The sequence below is a fragment of the Silurus meridionalis genome, chromosome 6 (genome assembly GCF_014805685.1).
Source record: "Silurus meridionalis isolate SWU-2019-XX chromosome 6, ASM1480568v1, whole genome shotgun sequence".
NCBI classification, from domain to species: Eukaryota; Metazoa; Chordata; class Actinopteri; order Siluriformes; family Siluridae; genus Silurus; species Silurus meridionalis.
The window spans coordinates 7,430,240-7,458,232 of record NC_060889.1 but is presented as its reverse complement, the minus strand read 5'-3'; the positions used below and the strand labels follow the sequence as shown (position 1 = coordinate 7,458,232).

The following is a 27,993-nucleotide window of genomic DNA, read 5'->3' as shown; positions in this document are numbered from 1 at the left end:
TTCGAAAAATCCAATTCTTTTGTCCGAATTAATTTGTATTAAGTGATAAAAGAATGAACCAGGACTCATGAGATGAACTGCGTCCTGGAGAAAAAGAAAATGAATCACTTTTTCAGACGACTCGTTCTTCTGAGTCATATTAAAGAATCGTTTAAAATGACTCGACACTCAGTAGTGCGCTGGGAGCGGTTTAACAGAGACACAGTGTACTCATTAGTATGGAAGTATGTATCGGAAACAAGGTTCAAACCCTCGTGTTTAGTGTACAATATTGGTGTATTTTAGGGTTTCTTTCAGCCATTCGTGTTTAGGCGACTCACTTTCTATATACTTTTTCATATGAATGGCTGGTTTTACATGAGCTAGATAGTGAAAGGGAATAGATGATGAGATCTGTGCTCCTGCTCCGGGCAGCGCGTCGTGTTCTGCGCTGCTCGCGGTTCACGGTCACACCGGCACCCGCACGACACGTCTATTCTCTCCAATCCATCATCCTCCCACACGTGCCTGCGTCCTCCAGCTCTTTCTCCAGCTCTTTTTCCAGCACTCCCACTACAGGTAACCTTCACCCAACATCCATCTTACTTCTTACTTTCACTTTGTGTGCACTCTGTAGGACGCGTTATGATCTTTAGACTACACAGTTCTCTATCACACTCTTGATGTCACCCACATGAGGATGAGGTTCCTCTCAAGGTTTCTTCATTATTCACCTTCACTCTTAACATTCTGTAAAGCTGCTGTGAGACAATGTGTGTTGTGAAAAGTGTTATAGAGATAAACTGGACTTGACTGGACAGTACAGTAGGTAAGTAGTAGCGTGCAGGTTGGGATTGGATCTCATGTCTGCACTCCAGATGAATATTTTCCCTGCGTGTGTCTGTTATACACATATTTACATCTTTATTTACACTTATCAGTTTACACATTTCTACTATATGCACTTCTGGTAGATATTAAACTGCATGTCGTTGCTGAGGACCTGAAATAGGCAATGACAATAAATAAATAAATATGTATGTATGTATGTATGAATCTATCTATCTATCTATCTATCTATCTATCTATCTATCTATCTATCTATCTGTCTGTCTGTCTGTCTGTCTGTCTGTCTGTATGTATGTATGTATGAATCTATCTGTCTGTCTGTCTGTCTGTCTGTCTGTGTATGTATGTATGTATGAATCTGTCTGTCTGTCTATCTATCTATCTATCTATCTATCTATCTATCTGTCTGTCTGTCTGTCTGTCTGTCTGTCTGTGTATGTGTGTATGTATGAATCTATCTATCTGTCTGTCTGTCTGTCTGTCTGTCTATCTATCTGTCTATCTGTCTGTCTGTCTGTCTGTCTGGTTATGTATGTATGTATGTATGTATGTATGTATGAATCTATCTATCTATCTATCTGTCTGTCTGTCTGTCTGTCTGTCTGTCTTTGTATGTATGTATGTATGTATGAATCTATCTGTCTGTCTGTCTGTCTGTCTGTCTGTCTGTCTGTGTATGTATGAATCTGTCTGTCTGTCTGACTGTCTGTCTGTCTGTCTATGTATGTATGAATCTATCTATCTATCTGTCTATCTGTCTGTCTGTCTGTGTATGTATGTATGTATGTATGTATGAATCTATCTGTCTGTCTGTCTGTCTGTCTGTGTATGTATGAATCTATCTGTCTGTCTGGTTATGTATGTATGTATGTATGTATGAATCTGTCTGTCTGTCTGTCTGTCTGTCTGTCTGTCTGTCTGTCTGTGTATGTATGTATGTATGTATGTATGTATGAATCTATCTGTCTGTCTATCTATCTATCTGTCTATCTGTCTGTCTGTCTGTCTGTCTGTCTGTCTGTCTGTCTGTCTGTGTATGTATGAATCTGTCTGTCTGTCTGACTGTCTGTCTGTCTGTCTTTGTATGTATGTATGTATGAATCTATCTGTCTATCTATCTATCTATCTATCTATCTATCTATCTATCTATCTATCTATCTATCTATCTATCTATCTGGTTATGTATGTATGTATGACAGACAGACACTATGTATGTATCTGTCTGTCTGTCTGTCTGTCTGTCTGTTTATATGTCTGTTTGTCTATAAGTTCTCTCTATAAGCTGTGTTGTGTTTCCTCCAGGTCAGAGCAGTTTGTCCAGCCGAAGTCACACCTGTGGAGAGCTGAGATCCAGCCATGTGGGACAGGAGGTTACATTATGTGGCTGGGTTCAGTATTTAAGGTGAGAGTTCTTCTAGTTTATATTTCTGTTTATATAAAGTTTACTGATATACCTGATGTATTTATTTTTCTGGAATTCCAGACAGGATCTGTTCGTGATTCTGAGAGACTTCAGCGGCTTGGTCCAAGTTCTTATCCCACAGGAGGAGGTAGCAAAAATAAAAATCATCTTTATTTTACGGGTCGAGGTTCTCAGGCTCAAAACATTATTCTGTTTGTCGTTAGTCTCAGCGGGAACTGAAGGATGCGTTCTGTGGGTTAACGGTCGAGTCGGTCATCAAAGTGAAAGGAAGAGTCCGGCTTCGTCCAGAGGGCCAGAGGAATACGGTAAGTGTCAGCAGAGCTGTACGGCAATGACCGAAAATGAGGATCATAAATATTCTGTTGAACATTATAACAATTAATGATAGACTTTATTTTAACTGTTCTGGAATTGAAGCGTTTCATTACCCTCAACCATTTTAATCGACAGAATCACACTGTAGAAGATAAACTGGCGTTGCTCCTGATCAGCAGCCAGAACTTGATGCAATGAAGCTTCATCAGAGATCCAGCAGAAATCTCTTATAATAATGACTGCTGCTGATTAGTCACATTTACTAATCTTCTTCATCAGTGTGTATTGGTTAGAGCATTATAAATACGCTTTAGAGAATTAAAGATATATGTATAAAATAACTAACAAAAATCAACCATTGTTTGGATCCTTTCAGTCATTTCTGCACTACAACCATTGGACAGGTGTAACTTCTCAATTCAGGCCAAAGACCAAGGTATAATTAGGGTGATCTAAGAGTAGGTGTGTGTTGCTCTGTTTTAATGTATTTAGATCCTGTAATGCACAGCAGGTCATAGATTATATCTTGTTTATACAACAGTAATTTCTCCATCACCAATCTGATCAGACAAACGGAGCTCCAAAAGTACTTTTATTCAGTATAACCACACTGGGAAGTTTCAGTGTTTATTTCAGCCATTTCGTCTGTGTTTACATTGCAAACTTCCGATTCTAGTGATCGTTTGTTACATTCAAAACTAAAACGGTTTCTACAGAAGATCTAGATAACAAACTGTACTTTTTCTTTTAATGAATTACAACAAATGGGATATTTAAGAAACAACCCAATTAAATGATCAGACCATGTCACATGACTGGATCACAGCCATGCTGATAGTCAGTGTAAGCAGACTCTTGCTTGTAAGAGACTTTTGTATATCATACCATTGTAATTAACTAATAAACCCCTAAGTGAAATGTCTCACTCTTACATCGTGGGCACACAAAAACGGTTTACGGTGTTGTAAAAAAGGTTTTATAAGCACAGTCTTCGTTTATTGCATATGCTACACATCAAAATTGAACATTTCTCCAATTATCAGAATATTCTGAGGTGTTAAATGTCACGTCGCCGCTTATTTCGTTTACTATATTCAATTTCATATATTTCTATATCTTACATTGTTAAACAAGAGCAATTTTTTGTATGCATGTTAGTTATAAAAAACAAAGTTACACACGTATATGTTAAGCATTGCACATGTACATATTTATATTAACTAACAGACAGTAATAACATAACACTGTCTTGTGTGTTATTTTCATAGACTTCAAAGATTTTATTAATGATTAAAATGTTTTAATTAGCTTCGCTTTTCAATCTCTTTACCTCTCACACACACACACACACACACACACACACACACACACACACAAACACAAAGCTCAGCCTGTCATTTAATCAAGAAAACGCAAAGCATAGCACAGACTGATTGAACCTTAACCTGAAGCTCCTTCTGTAGATGTTAGCGTCAACATCTTCTAATGAAAAAAATCCCCTCCCAAATCAACGATTACGAGTATTGCATTGTTGAAGAACCGGATTTAATTGATCATTATTTACTTCTATAGCTCACCCAATAGGGGCTGGTGTTATTAAAAGCTGTTACTATAGAAACAATATTAGATCACTTAACAGTACACCTCAACAATGATGAAACTAATCAATGGACATTTGATGAGTCCGGTTCCTCTTAAGGTTCCTTCCTCAGACCATCTCAGAGAGTTTTTTCCTTGCTGTAGTCGCCCCTGGATCGCTCATTAGCGATACAATTATAAGGAACAACTTATAGGAATTAAACTAATACATTCCAACTTTATTTCTGTAAAGCAGCTTCGGGACAATGTCCATTGTTAAAAGCGCTCTACAAATAAAGTTGAATTGAAGTTGAACGAGGGCATTGAAATTGACCGATCATTTATGTTACAGCCGCAGCTACACTTTCTGACCAATCGGATTGTAGCATTCAATCAAGCGACGGTATAGGAAAAAAGAATCAACCTTGTCTGAGTAACATTTTCCATTAAATGGCTTCTCAAGTTTCTTTTCTCATGATAGAATCTGCAGGTTCAGCCGCATGGCACTGATACTCCTCCGCTTAACTCACTCTATCTCGCAATTCGAAGCGAAGTACCGAGCTGCCACGGCCCCAAAGTGATTTTTAAACAACAAATCGACCCTGTTTAGTAGTTATTTGACCTCGGTGGCATCTTGACATCCTTCAGTTTAGCCATTTCCATTATAAGGCCATGAGAATAATGTAGTCTAGATTTATGCAGCACTACGCAGCTAATGAGCTCACCAAAAAAACCGAGGAGAAAAATGTGCTCGATGTGGCGTTAACGCTTCGAAGCCGGCGGGATAAAATGCTCGAGCGTTGTGCGAGTTGCTCTCCATTTTCTGTCAGAATCTTTTTACTGTAGATTGAAATATTGCTATTTTGATGTAAAATGGTTTGAATATTCATCCACAGTGTTGCAGTATCTGTCAAGAACAATCACATAATTACACACTTAGAGAACAGGGAAATATTTTTTCGCAACAGATTTGCATACAAACCTCGTTTGAGAAACGTTTGTGGTGTTTTGCCTTTCAGAACATGTCCACCGGAGAAATTGAAGTGTGCGCCGAGAGCCTGGACTTGTTAAACACCTGCCGCAAACTGCCTTTCGAGATTAAAGACTTTGTCAAGGCAAGTTGTTTACCGCAAGCGAGCTCATTTCATGCATCATTTCGGAGCGCGTTCCATTATATTGTTTTGTGGTCACGGGGAGTTAGCGTTTTGAGTTTTCCCATTAGGTTATCGTGGGCATTCACTGCGGTGCATTCATTTCTGTCATTCCATGTTTTTGTAAAGAGAAAAACGTGTGAAAGTTCCACAAGGTATTTCTACACAAATTACGGAAGACAGATCGCCTTAAAGTCGTACTATGGCTTTGATACAATACACATGTATTCATATTCAAAAACATAACTCTATTAATGTTGAATTTAGCAACTTTGGTCTGCACGGTCACATTGTTTTTGTATTTATTAACTATCTAAAATGGATTTTTAGAGGGACAGCGCATGTAGGACGTTTTGGAGACAAGGTGAGCGAGGCGAGATTGAGATGGTTTGGACATGTGCAGAGGAGGGACATGGGTTATATTAGTAGAAGAATGTTGAGGGTGGAGCCACCAGGAAGGAGGAAAAGAGGAGACCAAGTAGGAGGTTTTTTTATAAACTAATCCTTTAAACATGTAATCTATTGAAATGTTTGTGTTGTGGCAGAAATCGGAAGCCCTGCGGATGCAGTATCGCTACCTCGATCTCCGCTCGGCGCAAATGCAGCACAATCTGAGACTGCGTTCGCGACTCGTGATGAAAATGAGAGAGTACCTTTGCAATGTACATGGTGGGACTGAAACTAAAATTACATTCTCTCAAACTGTTTTTATTAAAATCATTTATAAATCACATTGCCTTTCTTTAGGATTTGTGGACATAGAGACCCCAACACTGTTTAAAAGGACCCCTGGGGTAAGTTATGTCTCTATACAACTTTTGGCTTCTTTCACACAGAGCACCCAGAAACAACTCTAATAAATCCACCAACTTATAACATTTTAAAGCCACAATGAACAGAACCTTACACAAACCTATAGAAGAGACAATGTATACAAATATTTGTGAATTAAACTCTAATAAAAAAAAATAAAGCTACAAAAAACAAAATAACTGCAGAACGGCCACGCACGTGTCAGCAATTTAAACCTGCTTAACTGCTTGTGCGAGCTCGCTCTAAATACAGCGCGACATCGATGCGTCAAAAAACAATCAACAGAATTAAATTAGAAAAGAATATACCTTTACAGAATCTCCCAGACATTGTTAAATATTTAAATCCCTGCCCCAAAGATGCTCACGTGTAGGTCACGGATCGTGGAAAGTCACAGGGGGGTTGGATTTATTTATTTTTATTAATTATTACATTAAAAATATTGATTACACGCTTCTTTCTTTTCAAGTTTTTACTTACAGCATTATCGTAATAGGCTGTATACAGTAATCCCCCATTTATCGCGGTGGTTACGTTCCAAAACGGCCCACGATAAATGAAAAAACGCGGTAAATGGACTCCACCCCAAAAATGCTATTTTGTACAGTAATGTACTGTATTACCATTTTACTTCATTTTATAATTTAATATTATATTTTTATTTAGAAATGTCCTTATTTTAATATAAAACTCCATAAACAGTTCCCTATAAGTTTTTTGCTCTATTGTGCTATCTGCTAGAGACCGGGAAAATCAGCCAAACGAATGAGTTATGCGGCAAATGCAATTCCGCGATAAACCAGCCGGGGGCGCAAGATTTGAACCGCGGTAAAGCTGGAGATTACTGTACTAATTTATTGGGAGAAAAACTTTTCAGTTCTATGAGAAATCAGACATTGAGCACCCCATAACACCTCGGATCAGTGTCCTCCAATCGAATCTTCGACTATTCGGGAGTCACCCCAATATCAAATCAAATCAAATTTTATTTGTCACATACATACAGAGTACGACATGCAGTGAAATGCTTTTTACGACTGTGGGGGAATAGAATAAGGAGAAAAATAAACCAAGGGGAAAAAAAGGTAGATATTAACTATATCAAATATAAAATACAGTGGAACCCGATTATCTCAACAACCCTATTAAGTCGAACGTTTTTGAAGTGGAACCGCCAAATTTTCGCTTTGTCTTAGCATTTTTTATCGGTTATGTCGATTTTTTTATGTCGCTGAACCCTGATATCGCGAGCATAAGGGGGGAAAAACTTGCCATTTAACGTCGGTTATCTCGGTGCAGCCGCAGAAGAACTCGCGAAAGTGGCGGAAAAATCAAGGCTTACAGCTGCTACAGGTGTTGTATTGTATACTGGTGAATCTCTGCTGTTAGTTAGTGCACATATGCCTTTTGTTGTTAAATGTTATGCGATGAACGGGAGGTGAAAGCCGCGCTTGGTAGGAGTGCAGTGCGGAACGTGGGATGAGCAGCAAAAGCATAGAATTAACAAGGGCAGGATCGGGGGAATCCACGATGCGCATTGGGAAGAAAAGAGCAGCCGTTGAGAGAGTGCCGGTGGGAAGGCACGTACCGGGATACACATGAGCGATAACCACGACCGCCGTGAACCAACATATACCAACAATAACGGACAGTGAGAGTGTGGAAGTTTAAATAGAAGCTGGTGATGATGATAAACGAGCACCATATGTGCGCGATTGAAGCCGAGAGCTTCAGAGAAAGTGGCCGAGAAAGCACCTGACAGGCTGAAGGGGGCCGAAGGGGGCGTGGCAGGTGGATTCCTGTCAGATAAACATGTACTGTATGTATTTTTATAGCATGCCTTCATCAAACAAATCGTGGCAACGCTGTTGTGTAAAAACCCCTCAAAAACACGTGCTTGCACATTCTCATTTATTAACGCACATCATGTACATAAAGAAATTTCAAGCACGTTAATATACTGCCGCCATTTTGATTTTCGTTTATCTCGATCATTGGTTATCTCGATGCTTTTTGGCGACCCCCTAGGACATCGACATAACCGGGTTCCACTGTATATAAAGATATATGTGAAAAAAAGTGTATATACAAGGATGCGTATGACAGTAAACAGTAAAATTTAAGGTGAAATAAAATATAGATACATATAAATAGTTTGGAATAAAATAATTCAAGCTGAAGAACTAAGACTTGACAAATGTATCTAGTAGGACAGTAACAATACTACAGATTATACTATTCAGTAAAGACAGTGTTCTCATGGACATTTTACACTGATGCCACTTTCACTACACTCTATTGTAGTAGACTGCCTAGGTAGATAAGTTCGGACCAATTTGGACAACAATGTAGGACATCAACCTTCTATATGTTGGAAAAAATTAAACCAGAATATGTTGCAATTCCAAAATTCTGCCTACTGGTGAGGAGCATGAACTAAATCTGGGACTGTATTACTGAGTATTTAACTGAAGAAAATACATGATAAGAAATAAAAATAGACAGAATGTGTAGACAGAGTTTTAGGAAAATGCTATGGTGGAGTGATGTTTCGTATCTCTTTTTTCCACAGCAATTTATTAAAAATGACATGTTTAAAGGATCAGTTTATAATAACTCCAAATCAAATTTTAGATAGTTAATAGAAAAATAAAGCATTTGACCACACAAACCAAATAATTCAACAATAATATAGTTTTTTTTATTTATTTTTTTTATTAATGCTGTAAACCAGCACAGGAGATTTGAACTTCACACACGGATGTATGAAAAATATATTGCAGTGTGTGGGTGAAAGGGGTGAGGTACAGGACACAAGTTCAAGCTCAAGAAGTGTTTCTTGGCGGTGTTCTGAAAATCAAAGTCGAAGTTCATGACAGCAGACAAAACACAGGCAGGGTTACAAAGGACATGGACATGGACATGGACATGATTGTAATGCTTCCAAGCAGGCAGAGTTTAAAAACAGGCCTCGGATGTAAACCCTGTATATAAAAACCCAAACACATCAATAATAAATAATGAATAAAATATTGAGTAGAATTGACTGCTTGGGGTTGCTCATTATGTGAGTGTTTTTTTCCAGACAGTCTTGCAGCATTTACATTAAGTTTAATTAAATAGATGTGATTAAACCCAGACTGCTTGGTCAAAGATCTGAAGCACTTTCATTAGATAGTATATGCACAGAATCCGCCAGATGACCATATGCAGTGTGTGCCTTTAATCACACTATGCTTGCTTCGTGTTCAATTATTAACTACTGTGATTAAGAATAGGATAAACTTGTGACTGACCCGATTTTTTTCCGTGAGGTCCGCATCATTAATTAGTTACACTACAGCATCCTTTCTCAGATCCTTCACCTTTCATTACCATTGGTTTTAAACACCCTTGTACTCCACCACCCTCTGGCTGATTTTCCCAGTAGCACCATAGAAAAATAAAATGATGAATTATACATTGAAGTAAAATGTTAATACAGTGCAGTACTGTATACATAAAATAGCATTTTTGAGGTGGCGTCCGTTTACAGGGGATTATTGTATACTTTATTGACTCAAAAACAAGGACCTGTGGAGAAAATCCATACACACACAAAAGAACCAAAAGGCAGATTGAATGCTTTACTTCTACAAACACACTGGAGCCTCAAGAGGGACACAGTGTAATGAAGGGTAACAAGAAACAGGTGACAACAATTAATAAGCACAGCTACCTGACTAAGTGAGCAGGAAACAATGACCTCATAATAAAAGTGAGCTTAAACATGGTACACATGGTATCAGAATCTGGGAAGACAAAATATACAATGTAATATATTTTCATAGAATGTACATTTAAATATAAATGAGCAAAATGGATGTTGATCTGTAGAACACACTCATTGAAAACTAAAACAGAAAAGCAAGTTGATCCAGACACAATACGATTCGATATAAATTTATTAAAAAGTCTTTATGTATAAAGTATTACTTTAATGCATATTACCAAAAAAATGAAACAAAGAAAAAAAATGCTTGTTTTGTAGATTCAAATTTTCACTTACTGTTAAATCAAATAATATATATATATATTTTACATCCGAGTCACTCAGATGTTGCTGCTTGTCAAATTTTCTTAATATAACTGTCGTAAAATGTGACATTTTACGAGCTACATTTTCATTTTGTGTCATATTCATTGATAATTGGATTTCTTGTGTTTGACATGTTAAATTGGACTTCATGTAGGGTTTTTAATCATTATTTTGTACATATTGCTTCTTGATGTCAGACATGACAGCATGGCTACAGACCAGGAGTACTTTCTCCTGCAAAAAAAAAAAAAAAAGTAATTCTTATATGTGCTTTCTTTCTTTTTTATTTTAATTGTTCTTTTGAGACATTAAAACTGTATATGCATTTCACTGTTTTACTGTACTTACATTTGCTCATGCTTCTTAGGGTGCCAAAGAGTTTGTGGTGCCATCTGGAGAACCCGGAATGTTCTACTCTCTTCCACAGAGCCCTCAGCAGTTCAAGCAGCTTCTGATGGTGGCAGGTCTGGATAGGTAAGAATACACACAATTCTGCTTCATCTCATACAGTGACAATGAATGCCATTAATAAAGCAAGAAACCCAATGAACACAAGTCTCCTTTCACTGCAGCCACAGCTGCACCGCATACATCAGTGGTCCCCAACCCCCAGGCTGTGGACCGGCACTGGTCCGTGTGTCAATTGGTACCGGGCCGCACAGAAAGAATACATAACTTACATTATTTTCGTTTTATTTATTTGATTCTGAACGAAGTTTTATTTTGGAAAATTACCGGATTCTCTCCGCCACATCTGTCTATGACTCATGCATGTCATGATCACATGTCTTACCTACATCTGATACCTTCTTATAGGTGCTGCTCCGGCGACTAACACATAACATTACTGCTAAATTGAAACCCCCAAGCGAGCCAAATGAACTAGTGCGCTCTCTTACTAGCTAATCGAAGGACCTGATTGGACGCCTTCTAAAGGGCCAAATCACAGTCTGATTGGCTTACAGCTTAAAGAGACATGGAGTGTATGCCAAAAAGAAACCCCACAGGTGCTGATCCTGTGGCAAATAGATACCTTTGACCCCGGCAACACGTGATGTGACGGCTGAAATCTTGTTGGATAGAAACTATATATTGAGCTCTGTATATACATACAAACTTATTTTGGCAGACACCCAAATTATATAATGGTTTATTTTATTAAACACATTTCATAGCCCCAGTTGAATATCTCAGTCATGTGCACTTCACATTAAATCATGGTGCACTTCTGATGCAACTCTCAAGAGCTTTTCTCGAGTTTTTCATCAGTGCCTCACACTTTCTGCTGATGTCAGTATACATTACTAAGATTCTTTTAGTTCTTAGTGCAGAAAGAGGAAGTACTATAGGCTGGCAGCTGAATTACATGGATAAAAGCAATGCTATAATAAATCAGTATCTATTAGATTATATTTAAATGCATGTGATCTTTTGTTTTAATGTGAGTATATACATATAGTGTAAATCTACATAGTTAATTAAATATAGGACTGTATTAATTGGGAACAGGTCACACTGGGGGGTTGAGAAAAATATACTTATGGTCACACTATATAAAAAAAATTTTATCCAGACATAATACAATTCGGTATAAATTTCTTAAACAGACTTTATGAATAATGTAGGAAATACAGTAATGTATAATACATATAGTTTTGCTTTTGTTTATTTCTTTAGCACTTTTCACAATGGACATTGTCTCAAAGCAGCTTTACAGAACTTTAGAATTAAAGTGTATTATGTGTATTTATGTGTGTAATTATTTATTTATTAAGCCTGGCACGACTGTGGCAAGGAAAAACAGCCCTGAATTTTTCCTAGCCACATGACAAAATAAGGATAAATAAGGAAGAACCTTGAGAGGAACCAGACTCAAACATGACATGGCTAACATGAGCACCAGAGTGTGTGTTATTATGAGTAATGTACTTTCTATAGTCTTATACAGTCAGTTCACTTTGTGGAACCAGGAGCTACTGAGCAACTCATAAAATAGCTCAACATCTGAGATCATCATAGATGCCAGAGCCGTTGAATATTTGTAGAGGTCCAATGTCCACACTCTACATGAAGGAATCCAAATGGCACTGGTACTACTCTAGATGGTTCAGGATGTTTGAGGGGTCGGCATTTACTACTTTGAAGGTTCATAAAGTCTTCATGAGGTGGGACATGACTGGAGCTGGCGCAACCTCAGGATGCCTCTGGATGGGTAGAGAAAGAGAAGCAGTGGAGAGGAAATACTATTGCTGCTGTTCATGATATGTGTTATGTGTAGGACTCACTAAATAGCCCCGAACACTGTCAGGAAGACTATTCCAAAGTTTAGGAGCTAAATGGAGTTTGTAATGCTACAGTATACAGTCTATACACGCTTTAAAAATAAATAGTTTGCAGGTGTAGATATTTTTACTTCCTAATATTTATTAAACACTATTTTAGTGCTGTGTCACTCAAACAATGCTGCTTGTCAATTTTTCTTACCATTTTAAAATGTGACTTTTGGCAGTCATATACAGCTACTTTTTTTTTTTAAATGTTCAGTTATAAATGGATTTCTGAGGTTTGAGATGTCAAACTGCATTTCATATAGGATTTCTTCATCTTTTTGCACGTTTCGCTTCTTAAAGTCAGAAAGGCCGGCGTGACGGCAGACCACGAGTACTTTCTCTTGGCAAACACAAATACATTGGAAGGTTTTTCTTTATTGGATTGAGGATTTCTCCATTCAGCCACATAAGCTTTAGTGAGGTCAAGTTTTGGGCACAGTCAGTGTTTCAATTTATCTCAAAGTGGGCTTCAGGTCAAGACTGGGGTTTTTTACACTTTTTCTTTAAGCACAGAAGCAGTAGCATGGCAAAATCTATTTCAGTGAAGGGAGTTTGTAATGCTACAGTATACAGTCTATACACGCTTCTAACAGTCCTATAGGTGTGAAATCCATGTGTCCACGTGTTTCATCGTAATGTGTGTGTAAAGTCTTGGATTTAATATAAAATCTTTGATGTAATGACTGCGTGTGTGTATGTGTATGTGCTGTAATCTCAGGTACTTTCAGCTGGCACGCTGCTATAGAGACGAAGGCTCCAAACCTGACAGGCAGCCTGAATTCACACAGGTAATTACCTGCAAAAGCCCAAGATTGGCTGTTGTACATGTGAGAATTGGCTTTGAATGCCAGTAAATGCTGAGATGGGATAAGTTGTCTTTCGAATAGTCCTGAGGGGAAACTTAATCAGAGTGTAAACAGAAATATAGAACAGAACGGCTAAGGCTTTAATCGACTCTGCTATTAATGTCAACTCACCAAAAGTCTTCTGCACATGCAGCTGGACATTGAGATGTCTTTTGTCGATGCGGCTGGAATCATAGCTCTGATTGAGGGCTTGCTGCAGTACTCATGGCCAGAAGACAAAGGAACGATCAGCACCCCTTTCCCCTGCTTGACGTACAAAGAAGCCATGAAAGATTATGGCGTGGACAAACCTGACACTAGATTTGGAATGAAGGTCAGTTTGTTGTTTTCAATCATGTCCTTGACAGAAGTAATAGTGCATCAGCATTCTCTGATTTTATTTATTTATTTATTTAATTTACAACAGCCCATCATATACAATGCAAAAGCTTTAATCTGTATATTCAGAAATCCTGGCCTGTTTCATGCCTAACAAGGCTACCCTCTTTTGCATGTATAGCTTGTGGATGTTAGCGAGACGTTCCAGCACACACAGATTGAGTTCATCAGGAACGTTATCGCCCATCCAGGCGGCTGCGTCCAGGCCATCTGTGTTCCAGACGGAGCTGTAAGTAAGAGATATGAGCTCGCTGTCTCACTCTCTCAAACACAGTCATCATATAGTCAAGCCTAATGAATTCCTTACAGATTTATTTCTTTGTTAGCTGTGGAAAAATAATTCAAGGTGTCTGGTACAGAGGGCCATCAGTAATGAATGATCTCGAAGAAAAGCTTCAAATGAATGAATGTACTCGTTTAGTCTTTTTATGCGGAGAATTATCCTGTTGAGACTGGGATAAAATAGGACCAAGCGAGTGAAACATTACAGGAAGATTTAAAGTTGATGAAGAATCGTACTCTATTCCGAGCAAGTCTTTGAACACAGGAGTTTTTTGTTCTGGAATTGTAATTATGAGTTAATGCGTGCGGGTGGTATATATAAAAACTGGTCCTTGAGGAAGTCTTGACTCCTTTTTTGCTCCCTGGATCCATTTTTAAGCTCTGTTTTTGCTTGGAGTCGCTTTCACTTGAGGATCGCTCAAGCCTAGTATTTATGGGATATATACATTGGGGTTGCAACGTGGTTCCTCATGAGGTCGACCGATAGCTAGGTTGGTTTGTACTTGCCGATAACTGATTTATCAACTGATTATTGATAGGATACAGAATGGAAAAGATTTAAACACTCCATGTAAAATAGTACTGAACTTTACTGCAAAAATAATAAAAGAATTACAGTGCTGAATCATGAAATGTGCCAAATGCAACAATATGTGAATATATTACCGTATTTTTCGGACTATAAGCCGCTACTTTTTTCCCACGTTTTGAACCCCGCGGCTTAAACAACGAAGCGGCTAATTTATGAATTTTTCCTGGGTTTTTCACAAACTTCAAGCCAAAAAACTGAACCCCATAACATTAGACCAATTACATTTTCGAACGGAAACTAAAAAAACGCACCTCACCTGTGTTCTGAGCTGCACGGCTTCGGGAGAAAAACTTCCATTGGGTGATTTTTAAACGCACGACGATGCCAAAAGATAAACTCCCGAAATAAATAGTTGTGAAAGGAAGGAGGAAGACAGTGAACAATAACTTTCTTGGTAGGCTACTGTTTAGATACAAGCCGTTGTAACGCGTTGAGTCTGGGTAAAGGGAGAGCTCGCTAACTCCAGTTGCAGCAGAAATCATATAAGCACAGACAGGTTTCCAAAACTCGTGCTTTTTTATTTTTCTTGGCAACAGCGTTACAGGTTAGTCAAAGAAACTTAGAAATGAGCATCAGAAAATAATAAGGACATAATCCTCAGTCTCACACGCACACACACGCAGTAATACCGGGAGAATGCAGTGGCATGCTATTCCCAAAATACCGCTATGCTCCTAATAGAAGCGCAACATTTCACTTTCTTTCGTTAAAGCCTGTGTAAAGTACATTAGTGTAGACAGGCTTATACACAGGTGCGGCTTATTTATGTTAAAAATTAAAATATTTGTAAAATTCAGTGGGTGCGGCTTATATATGGGTGCGCTTTATAGTCCGAAAATTACGGTAATTATATTCACAAATATTGAGAAAAAATGACGCATTCAAACATAAACAAAAGGTAACAGCTAATAAATAAAAACAGTCACATTCAAAATTAATCAAAAAGACACTTAAAATACTAACAAAATTCTAACTTGTGAAAAAGAGGAAACTTAATCCTGTAAAAGAACCGCAAGCAATTCAAGTATAACATGGTCCATTTCTAGTTCTATTTTTATATTCAACGTTAAGGCGAATCTTTTTATAATAAAGAAAGCAGTGATGGTGTGCGTGGTGTCGTGATTAGGCCCCTCTTACCGGGCCGACTCACTTGGCATGATAAAACATTGCCACAAACAGCATGTGGCATCAGTGATTCGCTTCTAGAGGCCACTCTCGTACTGTATAATGACAGTGACCCTTTTCAGACTCAACCCAGAAAAACTATCGATATGAACTTTTGCCGATGGTTTAATTCAATTCAATTCATTTTTATTTGTATAGCGCTTTTAACAATGAACATCGTCCCTAAGCAGCTTTAGACAGATAATGCGTTAAAAATAAAAAATTTATTCCGGCAATCAACTCAAACCAACTCAATCAAATCATCATTAGTTGAATCGTTCGACCTCTGGTTGTAAGAGAGAATTTTTGTTTTGGTCGTATGGAAGTTCTGCATAATAGCACCACCTTCAGGCCATGGAAGATGTTGTTTATTCATTTCTGTTGGGTGATTTATTTGCAGGTGAAGCATTTGCTGTTGAAGCACACAAGACAATGATAGAAAACACTTCATTGTTAGGCTAAATATCCCCTCATAATATATGAAGATGACCAAAAACAGATAGTCAGAAAGTCATAACAGAAAAATAAACTGAAGGAAAAACCTTTTTCAAAAGTCAATAGAAAAAAAGTACGACTGCAAACTACATTTTGTAGTGAAGTGCAAACTAAAGAAAGACTCAAACTCTCCAAATTGCCTTGCCACTTGCAGTTCAGGCACTCATTCATACGGTCTCATTTTTATTTATTCATGTTTTTGGAGCAAAAGCAACAGGAGCTAAGAGGCTGGCAATCTACCTGCCAGAAAGCCTCTACTCTGAATCACAAAGCACTTCAGGCAACTTTCATAATCACACATTGGAGCTCCAGGACTGGGAGCCTAAACACACCTCTGCGCTAAGGAAACGGCTTCACTTGAAGTGGCTAGCACTGTAATGTTTAATCATGTTGAAAGTATGTCAAAATGCTGTGTACATACATGGTTACAAAGGTCAAAGCAACCTGTAGGCTCTCTGTCAGGAGCTGAACACGGTCAGTAGGCATACCATAGCAAAGTATGTTGCAGGTGTAAAGGACTTCGTTAAGAGCCGAAATGAGGTGAGGTCAAACTCGCTACTAGCATTTTTGGATGAAAAATGGCTTGTATTCCTGATTTGTATGACTGAAATTTCCATACGTGCTTTTATAATGTGGTATAATCTCTGCCTCCTAACTGAAGTCACAGAGAAATTCCATTCCCATGTTTTTTGCTCAGGGCTTTACTATGTTCGGTTGATGGTTCGAGTTTGGATATTTAAAAATCTCAAGTTACTCAACTCGTTTAAGGTTTCCAATAGTTTTCTATTGGAAATGCAGCTCATGACAACAATCACAACGACAGCAGGACCTCTTAAAGAGAAACAGATCTCGTCCAGAACGTCCTGAAATAATGGGTTTGAAACGACTAAACATTTTGCAACTCCGAAACGTGCTAGTTAATCCTCCAGATGTATAAAATACCTAGTGCACACAGTCTTGGTGTTGTATGTTCAGTATAGTTTTTCCATAACGAAGCATGTATGAAAATCTCCCTGAAGATGCTGGAATATCAATTATGATCTTTTTACTTGAACATGAATTCAAAATAATAATTTACATAATCTAATATAGGTACAGGTGTATTTGTAGGAATCTTTTGAACTTCTTGGAGAACCCCTCACACTCACCTTATGTAACACTGTACAATAACAGTACAAATGTATTGTGTTTTATCTCCGGCTGATCAAGAAGTAAAATAAATTGCACAGTTGTGTCTGCTCAGCATTTATAGTTGCTCTGTTAAAGCTGCGGAATTCAAATCGGTGCTTTATAACTTGAGGAAAGCTTCTAACCACATTTTTAATTCACAATGTTCTCTGAATTTATAAAGCATAGCGTGGGCCGCACAAAAGGGTAACTCCTATTTAAGGTAAAAAACTATCTAATTAAAAAAATAAAACTATGCTTTCATCCACAACAGTTCCCAATTATTTATTGGATTCGAATTGAGGGATTTTTAGCCGTCCTGACACCATTCGATTAATGCAAATAAATAAATGACAGTAAAACATATCACTATTTGTGAGGAACGAGGATCATGTATCAAGCTTGACACCAGCTTTCTAATATGCTGGGATATGTGAAGAATTTTACTGTGCTGTAATGTGGCAACTAAATGCATGTATTGTTTAATATTAAGGTAAAAAATATATATATATTTCAGCCACTGCACCTTTTTATAATTTATGCTGTTCACTATGTGTTGATTTGTCACCCTACATGCACAGGATTTGTTCTAAAATTGCTTTTTTTTTAATACACATTTTTTACAGTCAAGGACAGAAATTGATTATTTTTTGCTAGCCTATAATTACTTCCAAGCTCCTGTTTATTTGCATGATTTATAAGCATGGCATCAGTCTAAACAGAAATTTGTGAAATGATTTTTTAGAAACACCTGAAGGGCAAGGACATGGAGTTCTTGAAACAAACAGCCAAGACTCAGTTCAACCAGGTAAGTCTGATATGTATCTATCGCTCCCTTCCTTCATCCATGCATTCACTACTCTTATCTTTCTTCTCTCTCTTTCTCTCTCACACCTTTGTCTTCCTCATCATTACAGAAACATCAACGGCAGTTATAATGCACACCGCAGCCGAGATAAGGATAGCACTTATGAAATATTTATCTGAAAGTAATTCATGAGCCTGATTATCATTGGAAAAGTGTTCCTACCTAAAGGCAAGGGTAGACCACCCTCGAAGGGCACGTCTCGGCTGATTCTGGAGGCTGCTCACATGTAGTTTAGAAAGAGAATGATGAATGCACACTTTCTCTGGTGCTCTGTTGCATGCACTCGCAGTAATAAATGTGTATTAGTAATTTGTAATCTGCAGCGATTTGACCTGTTTGAGCCCAATTTCTTTTAAGTGTCCCGCAGTACTGTGTACTTAATTAATTATCCAAGGCTTTAGTTTTATCTTTGCTAAGTAATGCACTTAAAAAGAAAGAACGAATTGGTAGGAAAATAAGGAACAAAAAAGTGCCGGGGAAAAAAATGCCAGTTTTACAATCACCAACCCAGACAGGATTATTTCCCTGTAACACCATATGTTTTCCTATTATCCATTTACAATTTACCATAATTTTCTTTCTCAATTTTTTCAAGTAAGAAACATGAATCAAGGTCAGAATATTCTGTCAGGAACAGTGAGTGGAAGGACTCAAATACAGGACGCAACAGGGGTATGGTGAAAACAGTCTTTAATAAAGAGTAAAAAGGCAGGGGGAAAAACACAGTTCGAAAAACAGATCCAAATTCATAGAGTTCAAAACCAAGTATGAAGAAAACAGTCCAGAGTCCAAGAGCCAGCAGACAGAGCAATACAGGAGAAACCCAAACTGAAAATCCAAAAAAAATAAACAGTAAAAATATCCAAGAGCAAATGCAACCAGAGCAAAATAGGCCAGAGCAAAAACGCAAAACAGTCCAGGGACCAAACTGGTAATCAGGCAGGCAGGGCAGAACAAAAACACAAACAAGGGGACAGGATCAGGGGCAGGGGCAGAAACAGGAACCAGAGCAGGGAGGGTGGCAAGAATAATCCCAGGGACAAGAGCCGGTGAGATAATCTGGCACTGGTCTTGTCCTTAAACACCGGGTGGCGTAGGAAAAATGACAAGATGGCCGCTGACCCAAAATGGGTCCTGAAAGTGATTTACTAATTGGGGAATGTTTGTTCAGGGGTTCTCACTAGTTGGTCCACTAGATTGGTGTGGAGATTTGTGTTCATTCAGCTACAAGGGGGGTTGGGCAGGACAATCAACCAATTTATCCCTAAGGTTTAGTAAGGTTGAGGTCAGAGTTGTGGGCCATTTAAGATCTTCTAATCCGACCCATGTACATCATATATTAATGGAGGTCACTTTGTCATAAAGAAACCCCTAGTCCAAGTGAAGAGAAAATGTTTTGCTACTAAAGACATCCTATACAATTGTGCACCTCGAACGTTACTTGCAAGCATGAATGCGCTCGTATCATAAGTTGATATTCAGTAAAATTAGGAGTGTAATATTTTGCTTTACCAATGAAAAATGCATCCTGTAGTAGGTGTGGTAACAGTTTCAACCTAAGGAACAGTTTAATGTAATAGAATTGTTCTAAATATCAGCGTTCTTGGAACACCAATTGTCCGATCAAATTAGAGGACAGGTTGGTGTAGAATTTTCAGAACAATCAGTTTTGAGAATCGGTTCTCTAGTAAAAAAAAAAAAAAATATTTGACAAGAAACTCCGAATAGCATATCTTCATCCTCAAGCTGCCACCAATCACTTCTGGTGCACAGCCAATACTGGAAATTTGATTTTGTCACATTACACTCTGTACTTCACAGCATTTCTGTACTTGACCAGAATGGATGTGTGAGAATTACACTACAACCGAAGCAAATTGGATGTGTTTTTTTTTTTTTTTTTTGGTTTCTCCTGTTTTTAATGTATTAGTTTTGAATAGTATGGTGATAGTATGGTGATTTGGTCATTTGAATTTGTAAGTTTTTCGAGATGGAAATTTGTGTTTCATTGTGTTATTCCTCTTATCTTTTTTACTTACCCGTGGTCCAGTAGCAACCCTCCGTCTATTCATGGTGAAATATCAAAGGATTTCAGCGTCATCATAAAACCTTTAAGGAAAGTCTTTTCACAGCTTTATCAGTGGGTTTGAGGTGTTAATATCAGCGCTGTAGGACACGGTAGGGAAAACGACACAGGATATGAAAGACTACCCACGTCTAGCATCGCACTGACGTTATCTAGATGAACTCTGACTTTTGAAAGTATAAATCTCTGCTTTTTTTTTTTTTTTACCATTATGTGACCATAAATTGAATAGAATAAAAATGTCTGATTATATTGCATTATCGTGTCACGGTAACGGACACAATTATACACATATTATATTACTCATGTGTCAAAGACGTAATAGCTTTAGAATTTGTAGCTCTGTTTTTGCGATCTGACATCATGGCTTCAGTGCTGAGTCACGGTAATTTGACAAAGAGCTACTACAAAGTCTGTTTCATCTTACACCCAAACTGTCATCGCTATTTCTCGCTTCAGTCTGTCACATGATGTACTGTCACTTTTCCTTTCTGTGGGTTGCAGGGATTTATCAAATGCCTCGCATGAAGTAAACAAAAAGCAATCCATTAGTAAAAGCCTGAGAGTTGACTGGTGAGCATTTATTTTCCTCGGTGTCTCCGCACAGTATTAAAAAATACGAAAAATACAAACAAAGAAGGCAACAAAAACTTTGGAGCGTTCCCTTAGCTCAGCTCAGACAGATAGAAAACGCCATGGGGAATCCGAATTCACCAATTCGGCAAAGAAAGAGACAGGTGCTACATTCATTTGCCCATTCCCCCCACATTCGCTCTGCGGTCTCCTTCCTCATCTACAATCCCACCTGCTACAAAGACATGTCTTCATTTACATAACACTTTGTCATGAAACTGCTCTGGAGTCGATCCAAAGATTTAAATCAACAATTAATCTGTAAATCATTTGAATTACAATAAAAACATTAAGCGAAATGAATGCTGATTTGTCCATGAGCCATTTCATTCGTTTGTAAACAATCATAAACCGACACATTACATAGTGGAATCCTACGATGGACTGCGATTGATTAGTGTCCAAATGATGTACACTATGTTGTTATGTGCCCATAATGATGTTTGTAGGAAATATAAACTAGACTGGAATTTTGAAATACAGTGATATTCTGTGGAGATTTTATTATGACCCATAATGCCCCATCAAACCAGTGCACACTACTTACTTACAATACATAGTGGTACTTTCTGATTCCTGTTTATGCCCCAGGCTCACCCTTGGTTCAGTGGCTAATCTCAGTATACCGCTGAGACACTCATTTAATATTGTGAACGTTCCTGTTGTTTATGTAACAGCTTGTACTCTGCCAACTGAAGTTATGAACTGCTGAGGGTATGAAGAACATAAAGTGGTCTAATGAGGTTAAAACACGCTGCTTTACATGCCCTCTGAGACCTCAGATGAAAGAAATAAAATAGTAATGTATAAAGAGTTGGTTAATTAAAAGTAAATTAGCACAAAAAGGGCAAAAAGTGTTTTGGCAGATTAAATGCACTTTTATGATCTATGGGAAAAGTAGAAATAAGAAAGTTAGAATAACAGCAGCTTTATTTAAAAGCCAATAATGCTCTGATCTGTCTGTAGGTCATCAGGCAGACAAGAAAAGCAGCATCTCTGAATGAAATGACTTTGAAAAACTCGTCCTTTTGTGTGTTTTGTCCCAGAAAAGGGACTTTATACATTACACAAATCAATTTGCCCACTGATCATAATTTGCATTTTAATCTGATGGTTTGACATTAATTGTCTTCACGCTGTCTAATAAAATGAATGACCCAAGATGTCACAAATCTTTGATGGCCAAAGACAGGAGAGAAAAAATTATCCCTACCAGTCAGCGAAGCACCTCGGGCTACTGAAGGACACATCAAGGCCTTCTCTGCTGGCCTAAACTCCATCAGAATCACCGACTTAACATTTCATTATTTCCAATAGTCTGTTCTCTTCATTGCATAGCTTTTCTCTTGCTTGCCCAACCGAGTGGAGTTTCTGTCCAATCAGATTTCAGCAATCACATAATGACCACGCAATTTGCCTTCTGGAAAATGCACCGAAAAAAGATGCATTGAAATGACCCGGGGTCATTTTTATTAGGTTAATATTGACGTTCTGCTAGAGATAATGCATTTTTACTCCGTTTAAATGCGATCACATTTCTGTTCTGTTCATGTTGACTTCAAAAATATGTCATTGAATCTTTAAAAAAAACAGTAATTCATCCAAACCAAAGCAATGCAGATCTTTGAGATGTTGGAGACATGATGATGAGCTGGGGCTAAATCCTGCCCTGTCCCGTTTATGTGCCTTGCTGTTTAGGATGTGGACTGCATGCTGGTTAAAGCAGAGGGATCCATCAAATCTCCGCTCAGTCGCTTGTTACCGGACACAACAAGGCTGCAGCTGCTGCTGAAAATGAGCGCCAAAGCCGGAGACCTGCTCCTCGTTGCTGCCGGAGCCCAGGAGCGGGTGGTGTGTGCTACACACATGACTACACACGCTCATCATGCAGATATAATGATACCCTTTTATTTAGCTTCATTAAAACATCCAAGTGCAGCTGCTCAGCTAGAAATGCCACACTGTAATTAGATTCACCCTTAGAATATGACTTATTAATCCCCCCCCTGAAAAATAAACCAAAAAACTAAATGGGAACTGATTTCTCAATCAGCAGTGTTTGTGTTCATTTAGTTCTTTCATCTGATAGTTGGAGAGAAATGACTAGTTGAGGATGGAACTGTAGCACTGGATTAAAATCATTAATCATTATTTTGACATTACCAGGATTTGGCTTGTCAATATTGAAAAAATATATATATTTTTTAATTACATTAAATATTGAGCAGATTCTGCATATTGTTTACAAAGGAAATAAGAGAAAGTAAAAAAAAATAATAATAAATAACGTGCAAAATCCTGCCTGGTATAAAGCACATTTCCCCAAACCATAAAACATGAAATACTTCTTTTCCAAAAACAGGCGTTCAATTCACATTTTTTTTCATAGCACTTTTAAAGCAGCTTTACACAGATAATGTGGTGATAAAAAATGAAGATGTTCTTCATAAGTGTAGTTGTCCCTGATGAGCAAGCCGATGGCGAATGTGGCAAGAAAAAACTCCCCGAGATGGCATAAGGAGTAAACCTTGAGAGGAACCAGACTCAAGAGGGAACCCTGGCTTGCACCGAATGTCCATTTATTACAGATAAACGATGTTGCAGGGTGCAGTGATGGTGATCAGAAGCAAACTGTAGTCCTGAGTCAATGTAGCAGACAGGCCTCACTACCTATTGGAGGAGGGGAATAAAATTCACATTCAGATAGGAATTCTTTGTACATCCTCAGTCCAGCATTCACAACAGGAGCTATTCTGTGGCTAAAATTAGAGGTCCACCGATTTTACCGATAGCATAGATGGATCATACTTTTAACTATTTATATTAACAAATATCAAGGAAAATAAAAGACGTATTTAAAGTGAAACAAAAAGTAACGCTCCATATAAATAAAACACGTCATATCCAAAAAGAATAAAAAAAAGACAAATAAACAGTACGTGCCGTCAGTAATTTGACTCTAGAGGCCGCTCTCGTACTGTATAATGCAACCCAGAAAAACTATTGGTATGGGTTAATCTGCACAATTGCTAATCTAGCTAAAATTGTTTAGAAACAAAAATGTCACACCTGTGGATATTATTTTATTTAATTTACATTTTTTGTCACTGAGCATGCCCAGCTAGTGCAGAATAGCCACACAAATTACACATTGAGACACACAGAGTGCCAATTTAACCACAAATCTATCAAGGAAAAACAAAAAGAAATGCCTTGCTTGACCACAAATCATTATTCCTCATAATAATTCCAACTTTTTTTTCTTTACTGCATTCGTACTGTATAAAGTTTTTTTTCTTCTTCTTAAATTACACCCTTGGTGTAAAAAATGCAGTGTTATTACTCTATTTAAGTAAAGGACTAATAAAATGAAGCAACATGTTTATAGTTAGTATTTGTTAGTGGTAAAACACCACCTGCTCATTAAAAAGAAAAAACATTTCCCACTGCACTCTCTTGGGGAACCTCTGGCTATGCTTTACGCATCACTAGACCCCACTTTAAAACCATGGATGCAGGTTTTTAGAATACAAAACCAAATAATTTTTACTTTTATATATCTGATTGCTCAATATACTTTTTTCTTCGCAGCGTCCTCTTCTGGGGAAACTGAGATTGCAGTGTGCTGAGCTGTTGGAGGGACGTGGTGTGCCTGTACGTGACCCTTCAATCTTTAACTTCTTGTGGGTGGTGGACTTTCCACTTTTCTTACCTAAAGAGGATGAACCAGAGCAACTGGAATCTGCACACCACCCCTTTACTGCACCCATGCCTGAGGATGCCCACCTGCTCTACACCCAACCCCACAAGGTACACTGTATTTTCACACTTCCTCTACATGTACAATGCCCTGCCACAGAAACCTTATAGTCAAATAAAAGAAATATAAATATATTTATATTATATATGAAATATAATATAATTTTGTGCTGCTTTTAACAATACCTACTTCTTTGAAATATTTTGTGCTGTATCTTTTTTTCTTCCTCTGAACCGCGAATTGGATAGAAGTAATTTGACGTGGATATTTTAGTGATATTTTTTGAAAACTGCGATGGTAAAGTTGTAATGTTGCGAACAGACACTTTTTCAGAGCGACCGCCAAGCCTCTGAATGACCACATTATCACATTGTAATATAATTCAGACCAGCACTTTAGCATGGTGCCTTTGTGTGCCATTTTAGTCACTTCTTCTCACTATTCGTGTTTTTATCCACACCTCTCCTTTAACTCGATTGATCTTCTTTTACAATCCGTTCCCCAGGTGCGTGGCCAACACTATGACTTGGTGCTGAACGGCTGTGAGATCGGTGGCGGCTCCATCCGTATTCACAACGCCGCTCAACAGCTCTATGTCCTGGAGAACGTCCTCAAAGTAAAGTGTTTACAGTTTAACGAACAATTAAACAAAGCCGCGTTATTTGGGTTTGTGAACACCGGGTTTGAGGTTTTTTCTCTCTTCAAACTCCTGTCGCTTTCCACTGACTTGCACCTCTGTCGCTGTGGTAACGCTATACTATATTTGAACACTGGGTTTAGCGCCTGGGAGAATGTTACAGCTTAGTGATTTTGTATATGCATATGCGATAGCTTTTCTCCCACAAGGTCCTGGCTGATTGTTCTGTTCCTATGAAAGTGTTATTACTTCTACTACATTTCTACTTTTTACTACTGTTATATAATCGTCCCTGGTTTGCTCGTTAGGGATAAACTTGTAAGGAAAGAAAAAAACCTATAGGCACTAAACTTATAAATTCCAACTTTATAACCTCTTTATCTCTATAAAGCTGTTTTTGGAAAATGCCTATTGTTAAAAGCGCTCTACAAAGTAAAATTTATTGAATGGAATTGGATATAATATTCATCATTGTACTACAGCAAAATTCATTTTTGGGCTGCCTTAAATACATACGATTCAATACAATATACTTAAGAGGAACATGTGCACTCCTGTTCATTCATGCAATTATATAGTTAGCCGTTCCTGTGACAGGTGATGACGTGTTTTTTGTTGTTTTGTTTTTTTTCCCCCTAATTTTCCCTCAATTAACCATTCAATGTCTGTAATTCCTGTGTGAAAACCTAATGTGGTCTTAGTTTTACATTCATGGCATTTGCCAGATGTCCTTATTTTTACATTTACATTTACATTTGCGGCATTTAGCAGACGCCCTTATCCAGAGTGACGTACAAACGTGCTTTAAATCTCTAGTAATGAATAAATCTACACTGGTACGCAAGAATACAAACTCAATATAAATATAACTCGAATTCTACAAACTTGGAAAGTGCTAAATTAGGTATTTTAGGAAGAGGTAGGTCTTCAGTCGTCGCTTAAAGATAATCAGGGACTCTGCTGTACGGACATCTAGGGGAAGTTCATTCCACCACCTCGGTGCCAGAACAGAGAAGAGCCTTGAATTGTACTTACCTCTCATTCTGAGAGAAGGTGGTACCAATCGAGCAGTGCTGGAGGATCTCAGACAGCGTGGTGCAGTGCGAGATGTGATGAGGTCACTGAGATGTCTTATCCAGAGAGGTCTTATCCAGAATGATCTCATTTATATACAAAGCAGCTAAGGGTCTTGCTCATGCACCTCAACAGTGGTACCTCGCCAGTGCTAGGATTTTAACTCACTTTTGAATTTACTTTTCTGCTTACAGTGTTTATAAAGAGTTGCTTTTTCAGTTTTTGAAGGTTTCCTGTCAACCTATACCAGTCTGGCCATTTTTCTCCAGCCTTGTCATCAAGGCTTTCGTGCCCGCAAGACTGCTGCTCACCCAGTCCTATCATTCTGTTTGAAATTCAAGAGTAAATATACCCCATATCAGCAGTTTCTGAAATACCTAAACCAGTAACATGGCATGCACTAAAGTCACAGAGATCACCCTTTTCCCTACTGTATATTCGTGAAGTTCTTGTCCTGTATCTGCAGGATTGTATGCATTGCACCATTACCACATGACCAGCTGATCTCTGACATTTGAGCACGTGTTTAAGTCTTATTAAAGTGGTGTGAATTTATCTATAACCAGATGTAAAATGGTGGTGATGTTTAGATAATATAGAATCAGTTATAAAGTGCTAGTATATTTTGTGTGTCTATTAGGTAGTATAATGTAATATTGATATTTCTTTCATTGTGAGCTGCTGCACTTTTCCAGGAAGACCCATCTCTCCTGTCTCACCTTTTGGAAGCATTGGACTCCGGGGCCCCTCCGCATGGCGGGATCGCATTAGGTAAGCTCAAACCATGACACCTGCTACCCACCAAGGTCCATCCATCAGAAAAAAAGAAGGCCATAACAGAGCGGCAGTGAGTAAAAGATTGTTCTGAAGTTATCTCCTTATATCAGCCGCGGTCATGCTCAGAGCGAAAATTGATTGTCTGACAGAGATTACTTGGCAGAACCGCAACTCTTCTGAGACTCGAAAGTCAAAACAAAATTGTGTGTCCATTTGAGACTTTTTTTTTTTTCCCCCTGTCCAGGACTCAAAACACCAAACTTTCTACCAATGCTGAAAATACGAATATAAGACGTGAAAGTGTTCTGGGTGTTTAGCATTTATTCACCTCTTTTAGGTTTGGATCGACTGGTGTCCATCATTGTGGGCGCTTCCAGCATCAGGGACGTCATCGCCTTCCCGAAGTCCTTCAAAGGTCATGACCTCATGAGCCATGCCCCCAGTTTGGTTCCAGAGGAGGAGCTGAGGCCATACCACATATCTGTGCTTTGGCCTAGTGCTAAACATGGACGTGACAACAAACCCTGACGCATGCACTGTATATCATTTTACTGAAACTTGCTTCTGATTGTGAAGGGACTCAATTTTCTGTCGAAACTCTGAGCTGTATGGATCAAACCACTTTTTCTGTTAAACATTCTCTTTAGAATGCTATAATATCTGTACTCGTGAATATTAAAGAATTTTTTTCTACTCCA

At 38.1% G+C, this 27,993-nt stretch overlaps 1 protein-coding gene across 1 annotated transcript; it reads left to right on the top strand.

Annotated features, from left to right (window-relative positions):
- The first annotated feature begins 185 nt into the window (after positions 1-185).
- Positions 186-27,993, top strand: dars2 (aspartyl-tRNA synthetase 2, mitochondrial). Its single transcript, XM_046852633.1, has 17 exons — positions 186-558; positions 2,131-2,230; positions 2,312-2,378; positions 2,455-2,556; positions 5,164-5,259; positions 5,841-5,964; positions 6,043-6,089; positions 10,554-10,660; positions 13,235-13,304; positions 13,516-13,695; positions 13,882-13,989; positions 18,206-18,268; positions 22,746-22,898; positions 24,639-24,857; positions 25,313-25,423; positions 27,214-27,289; positions 27,633-27,993. Exons 1-17 carry the CDS (start codon positions 384-386, stop codon positions 27,821-27,823), a joined length of 1,989 nt encoding a protein of 662 aa, XP_046708589.1. The 5' UTR covers positions 186-383; the 3' UTR covers positions 27,824-27,993.

Excerpts from the sequence above, each read along its gene's own strand:
- dars2 (XM_046852633.1), top strand. The coding sequence starts at position 384 with ATGATGAGATCTGTGCTCCTGCTCCGGGCAGCGCGTCGTGTTCTGCGC. Across the intron at positions 2,379-2,454 it reads TTCTTATCCCACAGGAGGAG|TCTCAGCGGGAACTGAAGGA; the intron begins GTAGCAAAAATA and ends GTTTGTCGTTAG. Across the intron at positions 5,260-5,840 it reads AGATTAAAGACTTTGTCAAG|AAATCGGAAGCCCTGCGGAT; the intron begins GCAAGTTGTTTA and ends GTGTTGTGGCAG.